Source organism: Schistocerca serialis, chromosome 3 (assembly GCF_023864345.2).
Source record: "Schistocerca serialis cubense isolate TAMUIC-IGC-003099 chromosome 3, iqSchSeri2.2, whole genome shotgun sequence".
Taxonomy (NCBI): domain Eukaryota; kingdom Metazoa; phylum Arthropoda; class Insecta; order Orthoptera; family Acrididae; genus Schistocerca; species Schistocerca serialis.
Window position 1 is genome coordinate 238,679,058 of NC_064640.1, and position 20,923 is coordinate 238,699,980.

At 39.8% G+C, this 20,923-nt stretch overlaps 1 protein-coding gene across 3 annotated transcripts in view; it reads left to right on the forward strand.

Annotated features, from left to right (window-relative positions):
* The window catches only part of LOC126469986 (extended synaptotagmin-2-B), a 182,197-nt gene that overhangs the window by 54,036 nt on the left and 107,238 nt on the right, over window positions 1-20,923 (forward strand). For all 3 annotated transcript variants that reach the window (XM_050097431.1, XM_050097433.1, XM_050097432.1), the window contains exon 8: window positions 2,925-3,095. In XM_050097431.1, coding sequence (XP_049953388.1) covers window positions 2,925-3,095 — 171 coding nt within the window. The remainder of the gene's footprint in view (window positions 1-2,924; window positions 3,096-20,923) is intronic.

The window sequence follows — 20,923 nt, forward strand, 5'->3', positions numbered from 1 at the left end:
ATTTATTGCTCAAAGTACGTCCATTGTGTCATTGCCCCAGGATGACAGCGCTCATGGCACGCAAACACTGTGTGCCCAGTCAAAGAAGGCACCATAGTCAGTATGCGGCACATGGCCACAGGCAGGTAATGAGATGGTGACGCAAGTGACAGCATGAGACCACTGAGCCAGCAGCAGTACAGGAGCACTGTATCAGTGGTGCCAACTAGGGCCGCTAACAGCCCTGAGAATGGCCAAGGCATGCATGACCACGCTAAAGGCCACACACCGAAACGACAGCTCACAACAGCATAGTCTGTCCAGAGCAGAAGCAAGCAGCAAGAACTTTGCCCACAAAGGCAATGGGAGACGAGTGGCTGCACATCCCTGGATGGAAACCAGAGGCCTCCAGGGTGGTAAGCAGCAGCTGCTGCTGCAGCTGAATTTGGCGGTTTTGGCCTACTGTTTGGAGAGCACTAAGGCCACAGCATCAGACTTGACACGAGCAACAGCAGCAGCAGCGGCAGCAGCAGCACAGCTAGGAGCAGCAGAACCCGAAGAGAGTGACTGGTGAAGCCATGTAGACTTGTGGACAAACATAGGTGCCTTTTCAGGACTGGAGGCCAGCAGACTGCAACATGTTTGAGTAAAAATGTCTATTTATGTGAATTTGTCCTGACCTTGCTTTGCTATCGCATTGGTTTTGAGCACGCAAAGCCACAAAAAGTCTGTGGCTCGGATGTGAAGTAACCTGGCCATCGACACTGCAGTAACTCTGCCTTCCTGCTGCATCCTAACAATGGTTTTGTTGTACATGAAAGTAGCTTGTGATGCAGTAATGTTTGGTCAGCTCTGGTCGAAGCCGCTTATGTGGCCCGTTTCATTAGTCGAGGGAGATAATTTAATTTTTCCCCAGGCATACCAAGTACATCATTTTGTTGTGCAACAGAGTTGACTGGGTGGTTGAAAAAAAAAAAAAAAAAAAAAAGCAAGGATGCTTCCATGTGGCTGATTTTAGTGCTTCCTCTTCAAATTGCTTTACACGCCAGTTTGTAATGATTCATGAGGGTCTGTCATCTTGTCATCAAATTTTATGCTTATCATTCTTAAAAACTCTTCTACATAGAAACCAGCTTATTTGTTTCCTACAACAATTTACTTACCAACAGACCTTGGGCCCACCCTAGGAAGAGGCAGAGAAGCTGAGGATGACAGCCATATGGTGGCTCTCAGTCATACGGGATCAGCTGCAATGTCAAGTAGTATAATTCCTGGGCAGCATAGAAGATTTTTTTGGAGTTCCACAAGTTGAGAGTTAACCAGATCATTTTCCAATATGGTCCTTCGCAAATAGGCCTAATGGTCAGAGCCTTGGAAGAATGCTGTAATGAATCGCAGCAGAAAACATCTTTAGAAAAAACCGCACAAGTGTGAGCAGGACTTGTGCTCTGAGGCTTCTGTACAAATTGAATTATGTATATGAATACGTCATCTATAGGTGTTAATGAGTGGTTTGTGAGTATCGAATATGTGACACATATTTGAGTGCACTGACTTGAGAACTTAAATTTTTTACGCCACCAAGGAACCATAGACCTTAGTATTTGACATAAATTTCAACTGGATACCTCTACTTGTTGCTGAGAAAAAGAGGTCTTAACAGACAGACAGATGGACAGCAAATGGCAAAAAAAAATATTTGTATATGTGATATAATAACAAATTAATTTTTGTTCCCCCCCCCCCCCCCCCACCATCAAACCTTACTTCTTACCAAAATTTCATTATTTTAGGTCAACTAGAAGTACCCTATAGGTTTTGATGAGCGAGTTTGTGAACATAAAAATATGTGGCATAAATGGCCGTATCTTTTGATTACAGTGATTTAGAAGCATAAATGTTCTACACCATCAAGGGACCATAGACCTTAGTATTTTACCGTATACTTCATCTTAATACCTCTCTCTGTTTCTGAGAAAAAGGGGTCTTAACATATGTAAAACAGTGATTGAAGTGAGAACCCTAAAATCTGTGCAGAACAGAGGTCACAAAACAGTGTGCAGCAACAAGGCACTCTGCAACATTGGACAGAACAAAGTTGGTGATGTAGACTTCTAACTTCTAGGATTCCATTATTTTAGAAAAAGAAATAATTTGTAATTAAAATTATGTGAAACCTTATTATCCACGAGTCGGAGTATCATCTCTGTAAAGTTTGGATCTTCTTATCTGTTTGCTTAAATAGCAGAAATGTAGACCAGAATCGGATTATTGAAAATCAAAGATTACACAACAGAATAGACTTAAAAATACTGAGGGTACAGAACAGAATGATGTACTACACAAGTTTGCCATGATGATCTGCTCATTTACCTGAGAAATTTTCATTCCTATTACACACCAGGAGAAACCATTGAATCATAACATTACAGTTGTCTCTAATGACCGTTCATTTATTAGAACATCAAATGTCCGCCCCCCCCCCCCCCCACACACACACACACACCGAGCGAGGTGGCGCAGTGGTTAGCACACTGGACTCGCATTCGGGAGGACGACGGTTCAATCCCGTCTCCAGCCATCCTGATTTAGGTTTTCCGTGATTTCCCTAAATCGTTTCAGGCAAATGCCGGGATGGTTCCTTTGAAAGGGCACAGCCGATTTCCTTCCCCATCCTTCCCTAATCTGAGCTTACGCTCTGTCTCTAATGACCTCGTTGTCGACGGGACGTTAAAACACACTAACCTAACCTAACCCCCCCCCCCCCCCCAAAAAAATCACATTTTGGTTTAAAAATAGTTGTAAATTAGTAATGTTTTGAATGAAGTGGGTTGTCATGGGCTATGTGTTGTCATTCATTTTAAAAAATGCGTATATTTTTGCGGAGTATCAGAGTATTAAAATTTCTGATGTTGATCTTACTACTTTGAATTTTACTTTTGTAGGGTGTGGTTCGTATACATGTAGTTGAAGCCAAGAATTTGATGAAAAAGGATATGAGGATGCTTGGAATGGGAAAGTCTGATCCATATTGTATAGTGTCAATTGGAGGTAAAACATTTCGTACTCAGACAATTGATAACACCCTGAATCCAAAATGGGACTTCTGGTGTGAGGTAAGCATAATTGGGAATGTTAATTGTTGTTGAAAGAGCCTGCATATGTTCAGTATACCTTTTCAGATGTTGGTTCCAGCTCGCTTGTATTTTGTGTATTTCCATGTTTTTCTCATGTTGACCAGGTTAATAATACTCTTAATACACTGTACATTACATTTGCGTATCGTGTTTGCATTCTTGTGTGATTTCTTGTGTAATTCCTATTTCAATGTTTTGAAACTGAAGTACAGTTTCAAAAGAGCTTCACTTTTATTATATCTTTGCTACGTCTCTGTTTGTAGTGCTTATACTTGTTTAGTGCCTTCATGCTCTTGATGTCTGTATTATCTGTTAGTGTTAAAGTAGTGTGCGTGTTTCTTCACAGTACTACAGGTTATCAAATTCCTGCTGTTACTGATCCATAAATTTAGATATGTTTATTCAGTCTTTAACAGGTTGTTCAAAGCAGTAATGTCACTACAGAAATTTTTAAATATCCTTTGTCCACTGGTGTAAATATGATGTTTCGTTATGAACCATTTTTCCTAAATCATTGTCTTCCGTTTACAATAATGTGTTCATTATTATCTTCCATTTTACCATTACTGTTTGTTGGGATAAATTGCACTTCGAATAAAAGTCTTAGACTTGCCATTCGGATTCATTTAGCTTAAAGCCATATTGAATTTTACATTGAAACTTTCGTCATCACAGTGATCACCTCCATCTCACCATCCTCTGTCTACCTCCATCCCAACTCCCCTCGTGCTTTGCATATACATAGTCTCTTATAAAGTTTACACTTAAACATTTTTCTGTGCTCTCTTCTTACTGATTAGCTATTTTATTTATGTTACTTCAATTACATGATTTTTACTTTCCATTCATTGCTATTATTAAATTAATTGTATTCACCAAGTAAATCTCTGTAGATTTTCTTCTTAACGTGTAAAATAGGAAATTAGAATTTTAGAGAATAGATTGTGACTGTAGTTTGTTCATCGTATGCAAATAGTGAAGTCTACTTTCTTAACATTTACTTCACATTAATGCACGTTAGTTACTGATATAGCAACAGATAACTGAAATGAGCAGTGGGTCATTCAGATATACTACCATACCACAAAATCCTGTGTGTAAACTAAATAATTCGACACAAGACCTTTACATTTGCAGTGTTTCAGTATTTCATTACTTGCCAAATAATGCAGTTTAAGTAAATGAGAGAGATAATTTTTAAAACTTATTCATATTTGTGTAGATATTTATTCTATTTTCCAGACGAACACATGGTTAATATTCATCCTTTTGCGCATGTTTTGGATATGTTTTAATGTATACCGGGGATGAAACCTCAATTTTTTCAAAAGGTCTATATACATTATCGTTCTTATATTGTGTTTTTCAAATAAATGAATAAATATTTTAACAAAAATTTATAGGTGGAAAGCTAATATCAATATTGGATGCTGTCATCCATCTCACAAAGGGATAAATTGTGCTGGAAATACTAACAGTTTCCTTAATTTTTACATGTTATTGCCTTGTGATGTATATTGTCCCAAACAGTACCTACAGTCCCATGGTTCTAGATGTTCGTTCACCTTCCTGTTCCAAATACAGCAGTAAGACCTCTATAACCAACCTCATAATAAAGTGAAGGCTCCAAGAACTTAAAAAGAATAATACTATTTCTTCATCCCCCATTTATTGTACAAAGACTGAATTCTTGTTTAGGTAAAGCATATGATAGGAGTAGCTTAGCTGGGAAAAGAAACTATATAATAGCAAAAAAATTCTGTCAGCATGTTCTTTGAGATTCTGATGCATGTATAGCATTCTCTGTATTTTACATGGCCTTTTAAAGTAAATAAGGTGGACTTGGACTAGGCCACCTTTAAGTCTGTGTTCTTGGTTTGTAGTATATGACTGTACATAGCACATGGTTTCTGTACTGGGAAGGATGTAAATATGTTTCCAACGTGGTCAAATTCTCTGATGCCCAAGAGTTCTTCTGACGTCCCCCTCCCCCTGTCAATTATTTCACAAAATACATGTTTATAATAGTTCTATCTAATGCACACATTGTGAAATCCATCAAAATGGGCCTCAAGTAACAAAAAGAAATGTGAAAATAATGACTTCATTAAGCAAATTACATTAGCAAGTAAGTAAATACAGTGAAACCCCGCATTTACACTTTTCAAGGGACTTTAAAAAAAATGGTGTAAAATGCGGGTAAATGTAAAAGGTGGGAAATAATGTTTCAAGCTGTAAAAGTTACATATAGGATACCCCCTTGCACTTTATGTATGATGTATGTACATAACAGGCATAAAAAAAACTTGTCAGGGACGTTTTTATTATCTAATAAAGGTTTATTATCTAATAAAAACCGCTGGCGTAACTGGAATTGATAACTGTGCGGGAAGTGGAAACATTTGACTTAATTTCAAATGTCATAATCGATGTTTTTGGAAAGCCTGCAGCTGTAATTCATTATTTAAATAACGAAATACTTTACTAGTTACATATTTTTTCATGCTTAGCATGATGTGCCTAGAGAATTTTTTCTCATTGTCAAGTGCAAATATGTAAATAAGTATTTTGTATAGTGTCTGAATATGTGTTATTCTGCGTCTCTTGCACTGTACTCATCTTTTTGAGGTTATCAAGTACTCCGCTTCATCAGTTACTTACAAAACACACACACACACACACACACACACACACACACACACAATTTATCACTCACATTGTTTATTTATGTAACATCACAAAAAATACATACGTAAATACTGCACTTGACAACGAGAATAAATTCTCGAAATATGTTTTGCTCAGCATGAATACAGTATGTAACCGGCGCTGTGTTTACAATAAAAACATTTGAGCAACACCAAGTGAATGACGGTGTCAACTAGCATTCCATGTGGCCATAAGCCAAAACACGCTAAATATGGTTCGACAAATGTGTCACGATGATCACAACAATCACGAAACTGCGTTTGCGCAGTAGAGACAGTTAGTTGGTTGGTTGCGTGTTCCATTGATCAATCGCATGGTATGGTAGCTGTTATGATGTGGAATGTGTCAAGTGCACAAGAAATGCACATAAGAAACAAGATTTTTTAATATGTATGTATGACAATACGAAGTTAAGGATTAATATTTCCATTATTTACCCCATTACCTTAAATGACACAAAATGCATGTCCTGTATTTATAGATTTATTTATTCCTATTCAAGAATTCATCTATGGTATAGCAGGAGTTGTCAAGGAGATATGATTTCAGTTTATTTTTGAAGCTATTACTGCTGTCTGTCAGACATTTTATTTCGTCTGGTAATTTGTCGTAAATTTTCATAGCAGCATATTTTACCCCTTTCTGTGCCAAAGATAGGTTGAGTAAAAGATAGTGTAAGTCTTTCTTTTTTCTAGTATTATAATCTTGAATGTCACTGTTGTTTTTAAACTGGTCCATGTTGTTGAGAACAAATTTCATTAGTGAGTAAATGTACTGTGAGGCTGTTGTAAGAATTCCCAATCTTTTAAAAAGATGCCTACAAGGTGTGCAACTATGAACCCCCACACATTATTCTAACCACTTTCTTTTGAGCAGTGAATACTTTTTGTCTAATTGTTGAGTTACCCCAAAATATTATTCTGTATGACTTCAGAGAGTGAAAGTATGCAAAGTATGTTAGCTTACTGATTTCTATATACTCAAAATTGGCAATTATTCTGATTGCAAAAGTTGTTCCTATTGGTGACATTTTATTATTTAAAGACTCTCTTATGTGGACAGTGAAATTGTATATTGCTGTGTCAGTGGAACAGCGTTTTTGAAATCAGAACTGTGATTTGCTAAGTATCCTGTTACTGTTGAACTGGCTAACTACTCTAGAGTACATTACTTTCTCGAATATTTATGAAAATGCTGTAAGCAAGGATACTGGCCGATAATTATTGACATCTGTGGTCTCCTCCTTTTTGTAGAGTGGCCTGGCAATGGCATATTTTAACCTGTGTGGGAAAATACCTCGAGTTAATGATGCATTACATATGTGACTCAAAACATCAGCTGTAATTGCTCCACATTGTTTTCATATCTTATTGGAGATGTCATCTACTCCAAAAGAACATTTATTTTTGAAAGATTTAATAATTTTACTTATTTCACAGGAGGTTGTTAGGTGAAACTTAATCTGACTAATTTTTTTTCAAAACGGTCTCTTCCATGTACTGCCTGGCTTTTTCCTTTGAACTGTTCTCACCAACTTTTTCTCCTACATTTAGGAAATGGTTGTTAAATATATTAGCTACTTGTGTACTGTTGGGTAGGTTGGTCTCGTTCTCCTTAATAGTAATACTACCTACTCCAGTGGCTACTTTTCCTGTCTCCCTTCTAACAACATTCCATACTGATTTGATTTTATTGCCAGAGTTGTTAATTTCTTCTCTAACATACATATTTCTTGATTTCCTTACAACTTTTCTCAGTAGGTTACAATAATTTTTATAGTGTAAAACTACTTCTGGATCTTTACTAGTTCTTGCTGTCTCATAAAGTTTTCTTTTTCTTTCTGAAGACACTTTAATACCTGTAGTAATCCAAAGTTTCTTTGAAAAGTGTGTGGTGTTACATTTAGTAATTTTCTTTGGGAAACAATGTTCAAAAAGGGATATAAATTTATCAAGAAATAGGTTGCATTTATCATTAGCATTTGGCTCATTATATAAATCTCCCCAGTTAACATTTCTTAAGCTTTCTTTGAAGTGATTTATAGATACCGGGTTGAGCGATGTACACTTTTACTTAATGGTTTCCGAACTGTACACCCTGTTAGGTTTTGTAAGTTAATCAGTTGTGCATCATGGTCTGACAATCCATTTACCACAGGGAAAGCATGTGTTTGTTTTACATCCTCTTTCTGTACAAATACGTTATCTATTAGTTTGAAAATGGTTGTGATTGGTCATGATATCTTCATTCTAATGAACCTATTTACTCCCACCAGCCACTAGGCCACGTAGAGCTAGGCAGTGGCGGGAGATAGGTACAAATTGTGACAACTTTTACTTGTTTACCCATTCAAATCTACTGAATAGAGTTCCCTGGTGTCAAGAAACTTAACCACTTAATATTTGTAAACACGACTCGACGGTCAACATTATGCCAGCATCGTATTTTCTCCACAAACATTTTTTCGTAATGCATAAATCATGGGAAAATTATAAATATGTTGACGCAAAATCAGTTGCAAATTAGCATTGTGGGCATACGAAATTTGACGGGACTGATAAAAAACGTCGTAAACGGCGGGAAAACGTTAATTCCGGGAACGTAAAAGCAGGGTTATACTGTATGTAACTTAGTGGCAACTGAAAATAACAAAACATTTTGTGCCCTTATTTCGATCAATCATGAAATTCTCGCTAAGTTGTGTCACTTGTGTTACTGTAGTCTAGTACGCTGTAATAAAAAATTTACGAACTTAGCATGCCTGAGTGGTGAAAACTGCTAATGGAAAAAGTGTCTTTAATATTAAACATTGCTTAATAATGCATTAACTCATAATAGAGAAATACAGAGTCTGAGATTCAAAAGTGAAAGTTCAGCCACTCTATTAATTCCCTTCATTGTTACCAGTGAAATGTGAAAGTCATGGAGATTGCTGCAACTCTCTTAGGTTCAGCTAACTGAGCCTATGAGAAGACCATCAGGGCTGCACTGTGTAGAAAGTAGTCCCCAGTCCTCTATTCCTTTAAGCTGACCAGCATTTCAAGGCATAGCCTTAAGAGTAGCTACTGTCTGTTTGAAAAAGATCACTTGAAATAAGCAGTTTTAAGTAATTTGACTTATTACTCAAATCAGTGTGGAAAATATTCAGAATACTTCCTGGTAATTAAAATTTTGTAATACGCTTTCTTGCAAATTGCTCAAGAAGGTCTCCAGCTATGATATTATTAACAGATTTTGTCTTGATAAAAGTTACTGTTGGTGTGCCTTGTTAAGAGAAATGAACAGTTTCCATACCATTTCTTCACGACAATTATGGAACATTAGTCTGAAAGTAAACACAACATTAATATATGTGAGCTAACAATGTGTTTCCACTGTGGTTTGATTATGCATGCCATTATTAAGCAGAGTAGACTATCACTATTTGTTACTGCGTCGCAGTGGCTTCAAGGTGTATCCATACGAGGTCTGTCCAAAAAAAACAACTCCAGAATATTCATAATTTTGCAGCACTGGTATGTTGGACAAAAATGCGATTGGCATCTCTGCATGTACCTGTGTTTAATTTGTAACTGCCAGAAGTTTCATTGTTGTATGTCTGTTAGTTATTACTCAGTGATGTATTGAGTAGAAAGTTTTCAAATGCAGAGCTAGAGGAGCAATGTGTCTGCATTAAATTTTGCATGTAATTCAAGAAAACCTGTACTGAGACACACCAAATGATGCAGGAAGCCTATGGTGATTAGTGCTTAAGCTGTACTTGGTGTTACAAATGGTTCACTCAATTTAAAAACGACCAAATGGAAGTTACAGATGACTCTCATTCAGGACACACTTAGACATCTACGGGCGATGCATGTCAGGAACATCAACGAAAGTGTGCACGCCATTCAAAGACTGACTGTCAGAGAGATTTCAGAAGAATGTTACATTTCAGTTGGATCATATCATGAAATCCTGACACAGCATCTTAAAATGCATCATGTTGCCATCAAGTTCATCCCACAGCTCAAGAATCAAGACCCGAAAGACCCCCTCACAATCTGTGAAGAGCTTTTGGATCGCATAAATGAGAATGAGATGTTCCTTGAGAGAACCGTAACTGGTGATTAGACATAATTCTACAGTTATGTTGTTGAGACCAAGGTTCAGTCTTCCCAATGGGTCGGGAAATGTTCTCCAAGACCACAAAAAGCTCATCAGGTCAGGTCAAGTGTCAAAGCCATGCTAATAGTTTTATTTGACTTTGAAGGATTAGTTCATCATGAATTTGTGCCACAGGGACAAACTGTTAATCAATGGTACTATTGAGATGTGTTGTGATGCCTGTGAGAAGGAAACAGCCTGAAATGTGGCGAAACAATTCATGATTCTTAAACCATGATAATGCATCTGCATATTCATCACTGTTGGTGCATTACTGTTGCACAAAACATGACATCACTGTCCTGCCTCATTGTCCATATTTTCCAAACCTGGCCCCTGTGGGCTTCTTTTTATATCCAAAGTTCAAAACCCCATTGAAAGGACAAAGATTTGCAACAACAGATGAAATAAAAGAAAAGTCGCAGATGTCACTTTGTGCTATCCAGCAAGAGGCATACCAAGCCTGCTTACAGAAGAGTAAACAGCATTTGAAGCAGTTTATCAATTGTGAAGCAGAATATTTCAAAGGAGACCATACACAAGAAGTAAAAGATAAGCATAGAAAAATTTTGTGGACAAAGTTCCAGAATTTTTTGAACAGACCTCGTGGAAATCATTGGGGAATGTGAGTAGAAACATACCATCAGAAATAAACACTCTTTGATTAAGCTTATCTATTACTGACATTTAAAAAGCCATGATGTTTATTCAATATAAGTACAGGAATCTGTAACCAGCAAATGCTCTGAAATATCTCTGTAACCTCCTGTACACCATCTAAAGAGGAGCCTGAAAAGGTTCAAAAACTAGTTCATTAAATAAATAACTATTTCAAAAAAAAGTGACTGGATACAGTTTTCTGTATTTGTATTTAATACTCTGTGACTTGTGTAACTGACGTGTCAGTGTTACCTAAAAGAAGAGGTGTGAAAGAATACTGTGTAACACACTCAACTTTATGAAGTGTGAGTGTCCGTGGTTTAAGGCCCTGTATGCATGTTCAAGAGGAACAGGCACCAAGTCCTTGTTCAGCCATTCTGATGTTCTTACTACAGAATTATGTTACTGTGATGCCACTCCATTTTTTTATATTTATGGAAGAGTGTAAACAGTGTCACTTACCACCAAGCTGTCAAGGGTTCTTACCACCAGTCTATCAATATGACAATAAAAAAATACACGAGGACACATTGCATATCCTCATTCATCTGTGTATCTCAATGTAATATTGTTATTGCATGGTATTAGAAGTTGTCCACTATTACAGGCTTCTATTTGCTTCAGTGACTTACAGAATAGGCTTTGTATAGGAGTTAGTGACTCATTAATCACTTTTAACACTTACCATGAGGAAATATCTGTAGAAGTCCTTGACTGTCCGCAACCATCTATATTTCATGTTTCTACTTCCCTACCACAGGAACATTTCTTTTTCCTATCTTCAAGTTAATTAAAGAGTGTTGTGACAATTTAGGTAAAAATAAAACAGCCTCATAGAATTGAGTGTAAATTAATTTGAGTTCCTTGTTCTGTGGTTGCAGTAAGAATGCTCTGTGACTGTTTAAAAGTCATGTAAATATAATTAGTGCATCAGAATATGATCTTAAATCTTTACCATGATACTTCATTAACCTCTATTTTATGATAACCCAAATAAACACCATGAATTTATATGTATTGTATAGTAATTGATTTAACCCATTGGAGATCTTGTAATCGATCATTTTACTTTACTGTGTGTCGTGAGGTTAATATAGTAAATTAACTGGCATTGGTTGATGTGAATGTCCCTACAGCAGATAATTATGTAGAAAATGAAGTTTCTTAGCTAAGCTGTTTCTCATTGTGTGTGTGTGTGTGTGTGTGTGTGTGTGTGTGTGTGTAGTGTAACTAAACACACGCATTCAGTAGAAAGCCAGTGTGGAAGGGACACACTGGCGTACAGAAACAGAGGAATGTGATATTTGCTTGCTTACCTTCAAAAGAAATCACATCCAGTAAAACTGGTGTTCAGGGCAAGATCAGAGGAAGGAGTTTTGTAAGGTGTGATATAAAGCATCTGTCACTTACACATGTGTCCATTGTGACATGGTCCAACTGATGATTATGATGTACTTGACAACAAGGAACCTTTCTTTACCTGGTACATATATTCATGATGATGTAATCACTTGACTGAAACTGATTGTCATTAAATGAATACACATTACAGCAGCTTTTGATGGTTTTCTGATGCCATTCTTTGAGTTGATAGAAGCTTTCAGGCACTTTTTACAGGATTTTTTTTTTTCTGTTGCAGAGTTATAGGTTCATTCTGGAAACCGTTTGTAGGCTAGGCTAAACCATTTCTCCTCAGTACCCTTTGTCCTAAGAATACTAGTCCAACAAAGAATGGTAGGAGTGTGTCTGTAATAGAACTGGAGCTGTGAATTGTGGGGTGTGTCTGAATAGTTGAGTTGTCAACAACTTTGCACGCAAAAGGCAAGATTATAGGTTCAGTTTTCTGTCTTGCATACAGCTTTATTTTGCCTGGAAGTTATAACTGTTGAGAGGTACTACAAAATGAAATGTATACATTGGTTGATACCTGTGTGATATTTTAGCACAACTGGAATTGTTACCAAGATACCAAAATGCAAGCCAAGTAGTTGTCCTCTTCTCCCCTTTTTAATAAAATTAATTAAAGTTTTGTTTTTAGATGGGGTCTAACACAGCATTGCATAACTTTATTTTCATATGTTGAAATCTGAAAGTGTTGCGCACAGTGTGAGGCATTGTCTTTTGTGCACCTTGGGTTTGTTATGAACTGTAAGTATACATGGTTTTCAGTGCAGAAGTTGCATGGCTACCAAGAAAATATTTTGCTTAAATATAACTCTCAAACTGCAGCAAGACGCAATCAGTTGTCAGTTATCGTACAAGTGCTAAATTTAACTGCACTTACGTGGCTGTATATTGTGATGTATCCCAAAAAATTAAGATAACAGCTACAATTGCATATTATCAAAACATGTAATGTAGCATTAACCAGAACACAGCTACTGCTTCATATGCCTAATTTTAGTTTGCGTAAATTCGGGGAAACTAAAAACGAATATAGCAGTTACAAACTGTCGTAATGATTTAGTGATTGGTGATACATCAACAATAATTTCAAAGAAAGATGAAGTTTTATTGCATATAGGTTTTCTGTATGACACCCCTTCATCATACAGACGACATCCCAGCTACATTCTGCGTTCGCAAAGATGACTGTTCAAATCCACATACAGTCATCCAGATTTAAGTTTTCCATAATTTCCCTCAATCGCTCTAGGAAAATACTGGGATGGTTTCTTTAAAAGGACGTGGCCGATTTCCTTCCTCATCCTTGAAACGGTCTGATGCCATCTGCAAATATTGTTGATATTTGAGCTGCTTGATTGCATTGCTTATAAAATCTTCGCTGCACAGAATGACAACTATTAAATGCTAATATATAGGCTGCCTTCTGTACGGTATGCACCATTTTCTTTTAAGATGCAGTATTTTTCACTTGTGCATCATTGTGCATGCTCCAGCTTCTGATGCACTGTCCTTGTGCAACAATTGAAATTTTTAACTTTATCTTATATTCTCCTCAGTTTTTATTGATGTACCACTGTGCACCAAATACTTATTGCCACTTGTAATCAGTATATTCATTTTATTTCCCTGTACTACCACACAGTTATTAAATTTGTGTGCTAAATTGGCACCTTTCAAAAGACATACTCCTGAGCTGCAACCTGAAATCTCATGCACCATGCATAAACTGTAATGTGCTTCCCATAGAAGCATTGCTAAATGTACTTATACACTACAGGTGAAAACATAAGTAACAAAACTAAGCAGCCTCCCCAGAGGGGCTCTCATCCATTTTGTGCATACATGCTTCGCCACCACGGGGCCCAGCCCTCGCATTGCCACTTCCCATTCCATGCTGAAAGCCTTTCCTTAAACTATTCTTTTTTTTTCCCTCTACCTTTTCATTGACTGGTCTTTATGGTGCCGATCATATTTCGATTTGGTTTAAGATCTTGGATACAAGTTTTTCTCTCTCCTGCCGTGTTCTACAACTTCCAGTCCTTCACTATATGGTCCCCATTGTTGGGTTTGACATACCATTCCCCTTCTAAATTTTACAGAAGTGCGGATCATGCAGGGAACATTACCCACATTCTACCTTTTGTGCTTTTCTGTGTATGCACCCTTCCTTTCTAACAAAACTTCTACAACCGAAACCCAACACGGTAGCCATTTCTTTACAGATGTGTGAACCACCTGTACGGTGGTAGCCCCTGACAGTATTGGTGCCTGAACTGGAAACTCCCTGCTTATGCCAAGGAGTATGTGCCTGCTATAGCAGGTGCACAGGGGCTCCAGTCAATGGTTAATGCTCAGGTTGCTGTTGCTGCGGCTAGCTGATGCGCAACCCCCCCCCCCCCCCCCCCCCCCCCTCCGTTGGAGTGGTTAGTACCAAGGCAGATGATTCGCAAATGGAGCAGATTGAACTTTCTTCCATTGGTGGCTGCATGGCCACATCAGTCTGTTCTGGAGGAAACAACTACTACAATTCAGAGATATGATCCCACAACATTTCCCTCCCAGGCTACTCTGTGGGAGGAATGTAGGGCTAAGAGACAAGGGGAGAAATAATCCCCACAGTACTTAGCTTGTTCTAGGACCAACAGTGTGTCCCTTATGACAACTGTGACAACTAAGTCAGTATTCTTTGTTGAACACCATGGGGCAGGTTTGGAGAAGTAGCAGTGATTTTGAAAATGAAAAGTGGTTCATTTCTGATTAAAACAGCAACCCCCATTCAGTCATGGGCTCTGCTCACCTGTTACAAACTGTATGACATTCCTGTAACTACCAGCCCCCATAATAGTTCCAGTAAGGTACAAAATATCATCTTCCACCAAAGCTTCCTTTTACATACCGATGATGAGTTACATGTGCATTTTGTCCATGTTCAGTGGGGGCTAAAGAACAATAGGGTTGATACTGGGGTCTTCACCTTGGCCTTTGAAGCAACGCATTGACTGAAAAGGTCAAGGTGATGTTGCACGGATGCAGTGTGAAACGGTATGTTCCCCCGCCCATGCGGTGCTTCAAATGCATGAGATTTGTGCACACGAATGTGGGTTGTAACACCAGCCCTGTATGTAGCAATTGTTGACGTCAGCTTGTGCTGTTGAACAGGGGGAATACAAGACTCTTAACTAATGTATAAAGAGGCCAAGAAGAAATATGATTGTCAGCATTCTGTATATATGTTGGTGATGTTTGCTATGGCTTAGACACCATCATCCCCTCTAGTGGCAGTACCCTCACCCTTTCTGCTTTCTACAATGGGTCCTCAGGGCCACATGACTACACCCACTCTCCTAGTGGTTGGGGGCCCTCCTCCTACTGTTTCACCACACTACAGGAGCACTGTCTCACAACCCACTGGGTATGTAAATCCCCAACCCCAGAAAGCAACACCATTTGCAGCATCTCTCACCAGGGAGGAATCACTTGGGGCTCTCCCCTCTTAGGATTCTGCTGATGTGCAAGCAAGTACCAGCCAGTGCCTGAAGGAACCACAGGTTGGTGGTCTTAGAGCTTTGTGTTCCTCCTCTGTCCATGACTAGGACAGACAAGCCCTCGCAGACATCAAAATCATCCAAGTAGAAGAGGGACAAAAAGATGATCTCCATGCTGCTGGAGCCCCATATTTCACCTCTGTACTTGAGGCGGCATCTGTATCACCAGGTGCCCTCATGAGAGCTGATTCATAGCCATTGTGTATTGATGGTATATCCTTGCAACTGGTGGCAATAAGCAACCCTAGAGTGTAACCCACCTCCTAGGTCCCTTCCCGCCCCAACAGGTTACTGATAGCATGATCCTCCAGTGGAACTGTAGCGGTTTTCCCCAATACCTGGCTGCCCTATGTCATCTCTCATATATTTCCCATACCCTTAGCAGCTCTCGGGGCTATTTCAAGAATCAAGCTGACTGTGTCAGAGCATTGGACAGAATTTGCACACACTGTCTACAGTGAACACGTGCCAGGTGATAAAACGTAAGAGGCTGTGACTGTTCGTGTGAGGACATATCTGGATTTTGCCGTCTGTAACATGTATCTCACTCTTGATAGTGAAGTGTCTGACTGCATTGTCTGCACTGATTTCTCCGCTCCCCCTCAACCCATTCAATTTTGGTTGACTTAGGGTCCACAGCCCTTTGTGGGTAAAACTACAACCACTCGTCACAGAGCTCAATATTTGTCTCTTGATTACTGGTCGCCCCACACACTTAAGTGTGACATATCAACCTTACTGTGGCATATTGACCTTACTGTGCCATTGTTCTTTCCAGTTGAAGCCATGGTCTTATCCCCTCTATCTGTTGAAGAGTCCATGATGGCCTGTGTGACAGTGATCATTTTCCTATCTACCTGTCCTTCCCTGAACGTTGCTCACCCGAGTGTCCATCCAAATGGGCTCACAGCAATGCTGACTGGGATGCATTTGCCTCTGCCACAGCCCTCAGCACCCTGCCATGTGGAGGTACTGATGTGTGTGTCCAGAGTACAACCACAACCATTTTATCAGCAGCAGTCTTAGCAGTCCCTTATTCCGTGGGATAACCCTGTTGGAAGACAGTACCTTGATGGATTTCAAATTTCTATGGTCACTAGAAATCACAGATGGGCTCTCCAATGCTATAATTGACGTCCATCAATGGAAAACCTCGTGTTTAAATAGCTCTGTGTTCAGGCCTGCTACCCAGTAAAATGACAAACAAGAATGCTGGGAACGGTATGTTGCTATCGTTGGACCACCCCTCCTATGAAGGTTTGGGCAAAGGTTAGACGCCTCTGTGGGCAAAACTCCCCAACAGGTGTAACTGGTCTCCCCTGGTCTACACTGACACAGATGCTGCCACCGAACATTTTGCTCGAGCCTCAGTGTCTGAGAATAATCAGTGTGCATTTTGTGTCCTCAAACAGCAGGTGGATCAAATTGAATTACTTTCACTACACGCCACCTAGAGCCATACAGTGCTCCATTTGGTGAGTGGAAATTCTCAGTGCCCTAGCCTTTTGCCCTGACATGGCTACAGGGACAGACCACATCCACAGCCAAATGCTCGAACACGTCAGTTGCTTGTCAGTTTCACATCCTTGCCATTTTCAGCTGTATCTGTAGCAAGGGTCAGTTCCCATCCCAATGACAAGAATGCGTGATCGTCCCAGTACTGGAACTGGATAAACGCCCCCTTGAGATGGACAGCTATCACCCAATTAGTCTTACTAATGTTCTCTGCAAGTTTCTCCAACATATGGTGAGCTGGCAGTTGTGCTGGTACCATTAATATCGGTGCCCTTTGGCTCCATCCCAAGGCAGTTTTCACCAAGGATGTCCTACTGCTGACAATTTGGTCGTCCTGGAGTCTGCACCTGGACAGCTTTGGCCTGATCTCAACACCTTATTACTGTCTCCTTTGACTTGCAAAAGGCTTATGACACCATCTGCTGTCTTCACATCCTGATTAGCCTACATTAGTGGAGTCTCCAGAGCCCACTCCTGAATTTTGTCTGGAACTCCTTGTCACACTGTACTTTCCGTATTTGAGTTGGTGCTTCCCACAATTCACCCCATATGCAACATAATGGGGTCCTGCAGGGCTATGTATTGAGTGTACTCCTTTTTCTAGTGGCTGTCAATGGTCTTAGTTACAGCTGTGTGGTGTATTGTGTCTCCCTCTCAATGATTTTTGCATTTACTGTTGCTCCTCCCCTGTGCATGCTGCTGAACACCAACCTCAGAGTGCCGTATGAAAGACATAATCCAGAGCCTCACCCATGGTTTCCTATTGTCAGCCGCCAAGACATGTTATGCAGTTCTGTTGCCATCGTACTGTTCATCCATAACCAGAACTCTACCTCAGTGACCAATTGCTCAATGTGCTGATGTCTTGTTGATTTCTGGGACTGGTCTTCAGTGCCCAGTTGATATGGCTTCCCCATCTTTGCCAATTTAAGCAAAGATGCTGGTTACACCTTAATACGCTTTGCTGCCACAGCAACACAAACTTGGGTGCAGACCGCTCTACAGTTTTGCAGCTGTACAGAGCTCTGATCCTATCCCACCTTGATTATATGAGTCAAGCATATGTCTCAGCATCACCTTCAGCTTTGCAGTTGCTGGACATGGTACACCATTGTGGCGTCCAACTTGCGACAGTTACCTTTTGGGCCAGCACTGTTAAGGGCCTACGTGCAGAGGCTGGGGTCCCTCCACTACAAATAAGGCACCAACAACTGCTGCTCAACTTTTCAATACACATTCGCTGCTCGCCTGTGTATCTGAACTACTGTGTCCTTTTCATGGTAGTGAGATACACCTCCCGCATCAGCAGCCCAGGACTGGAGTCATGATTACAGTTTTCTCATGCAGCGTGTCTCCTCTGAACTCCAACTTCTCCCACAGTTGCCTCATGTCAGGGAGCAGTCACATACACTCCCATGGTGTGTACACTAACCTTCAGACTGAAAGACTGTTGACCCTGTTGTTTCTCACTTGCTGTTTCTGGCCTGCTTCATGCATTTCCAGTTTCGGAAGTTGTATACACTGATGGCTCTGTTGATGTATAAAGTGGTTTTGCCTACCCACATGCAAAGTGCAGTGAACTACATTATCTACCGAATGGATTCAGTCAATCGGTGACCACTGCTTGAGCCATGCCCTGAGTAGTCTTCAGGCTGTCGACGAGTGCTACCCTTGACGATCACTAGTTGTGACTATCAGGAATCTCTTTTTGGCCTCTATCAAGTGGTCATCTTTTTCTGAACCCCAGGTCATGTTGGGATCCCAGGGAATGAGCATGCTGGACATGCTGACTTTGGAGATAGGAATACCAATACTGGATCTTCGGTCAGCTCTATTCCATCAGTTGTTAGAGGCTTGGAACATGATGTGCTCCAGTTTCTCCAAACAAACTGCAAGCAGTAAATGGGACCATGACCATGTGGCAGTCTTCCTATTGTGTTTCTCTCTGGAAATCAGCCATCTTCTGTCGACTTTACATTAGCCACACTTGGCTGACCCGTGACCACATACTATGGTGTGAGGAACCATCCTACTGTCCATGTGGTGCCTGTCTGACAGTGGCCCACAGGTCCACTGGACTGCCCCAATTTGGCCACCTTATGATGAAACCTTAAATTTGCTAACATGTTGCCTCCGGTGCTATGACAATGGAAGAGCAGCTGATCGGGTTTTACATTTTACTCTTAAAGATAGTTTCTACTCATTTCTACTCTTTTTTGTGAGGCAGGGCACATTAGCCTCATTAACTACTAGAGAGACTGAAGGAGTGCGTAAGTGCCTGCTTCAGCCCAGGGGTTCCCATGGCTTCTCTTGCTTGGTGGTCCAGCCTGGCTCTTGCCCTTCATACCTTTTTATTCTTTTACACCTGTCATTAGTCTACTGCTTCTTTGTTGCTCTCTTACCTGAGATTTTATCAAGTTGTCTGCATTGCTATCGTTTCTTGTGGTTATGGAGGGTGAGGAAACACCCATAAGAGGAAGAGGGTGCGTCTTCCGTTACATGGCATGTCCGAGGGGCCTCAAGCTGCTTTCTGAGTGGAGGAACTCAACCATCTTTATTGTCTTACCCACCTCTCACTTGTACTCACATCTATCTCGTGGTTTTATTCATTCCCTGTTACAATCAGGTTCATCAGGATTTATCTTGTATGGCCTTACTCTCTGAGGACTCCTTCTGGCTTGAATGGAGGGACTGATGACATTGGTAGTTTGGTCCCTTTAACCCTATTAATCCAACCCAACAACAAAGCAGTGTGTACCAACACGTTTTTCATATTCTAGCTAATATATTCTATTTATGATCATTATAGTTGGAACTCCCCAGTGTTGCTGTTGTTATTATATTTATTTCAATTTGACACAAATCTAGTTCAAGCTGCAAAATGAAAGATAAATGCCAAATTTAATTTTTAGATTTCTAGTGGCAAAAATTCTTCTTATGATTTGCCAAGTAAACCACAGATATGGAAAACTACAAAATACGGAGAGAGGGTTAAGAAAAGTGTAATATGCCAAAGCAGTAGCTCTGAGATATATGGGAAAATCATTATTTGTAGCTATTTTTGCTGTGTTTTTTGAAGCCCAAAGCTGTGTAGACCAGTACTTTGACAGTGCTATGTCAATAATTGAACTAAAAATGAAAACAATGTGAAACGACCACACAGTTTGCAACACGTGTAGGGACATCATCTTTAACATGTCAAGAGCTGCACTGTTGAGTGGTGTAAAATTAACAGTCCCCTGAGACTAATAATCCTTTCCCCTCTCCCTGTAGCCCTGAAGTATTTGCCTTTCAGAGATACCTCAGTAATGTGGCATGTTGACCTCTTGTTGATAGTTTTAAACATGGCTGCATAGTCAGCCACCATTTACAAATTAAATTTAAAGCAATTGCATGAGTCAAGCATATGCCTCAGCACCACCTTCAGCATTGCGGGTGCTGGACACGGTACACCACTGTGGCGTCCAACTTGTGACTGAAGCCTTTATCGCTTGATATTTACGTTATACGTGACATGCCAATTTGAATATTTGATTTCTGATGAAGGCACTCGTAGAATTGTCGAAACCTGGTCAGAAGACTTTAAAAAAATGTGACCAAGTGCTGTAATTGCTTTAACTTTAATCTTCTCGTTAGTATTGTGTGTGGTGGTGGCTAGTTTGTGGTAATAAGACAGGACTACTGAGGAGAAAATGGCCGAAAAGGAGTTGAGTTCCTCAAAGCAAAAACCTAATTAATCCTTTACTCTTCAACACACAGTGGCAAAAACAAAACTGCAACATAGGGTAGCCTTCAATGTTCTCAGTGTCAAAGAAATATAATGTG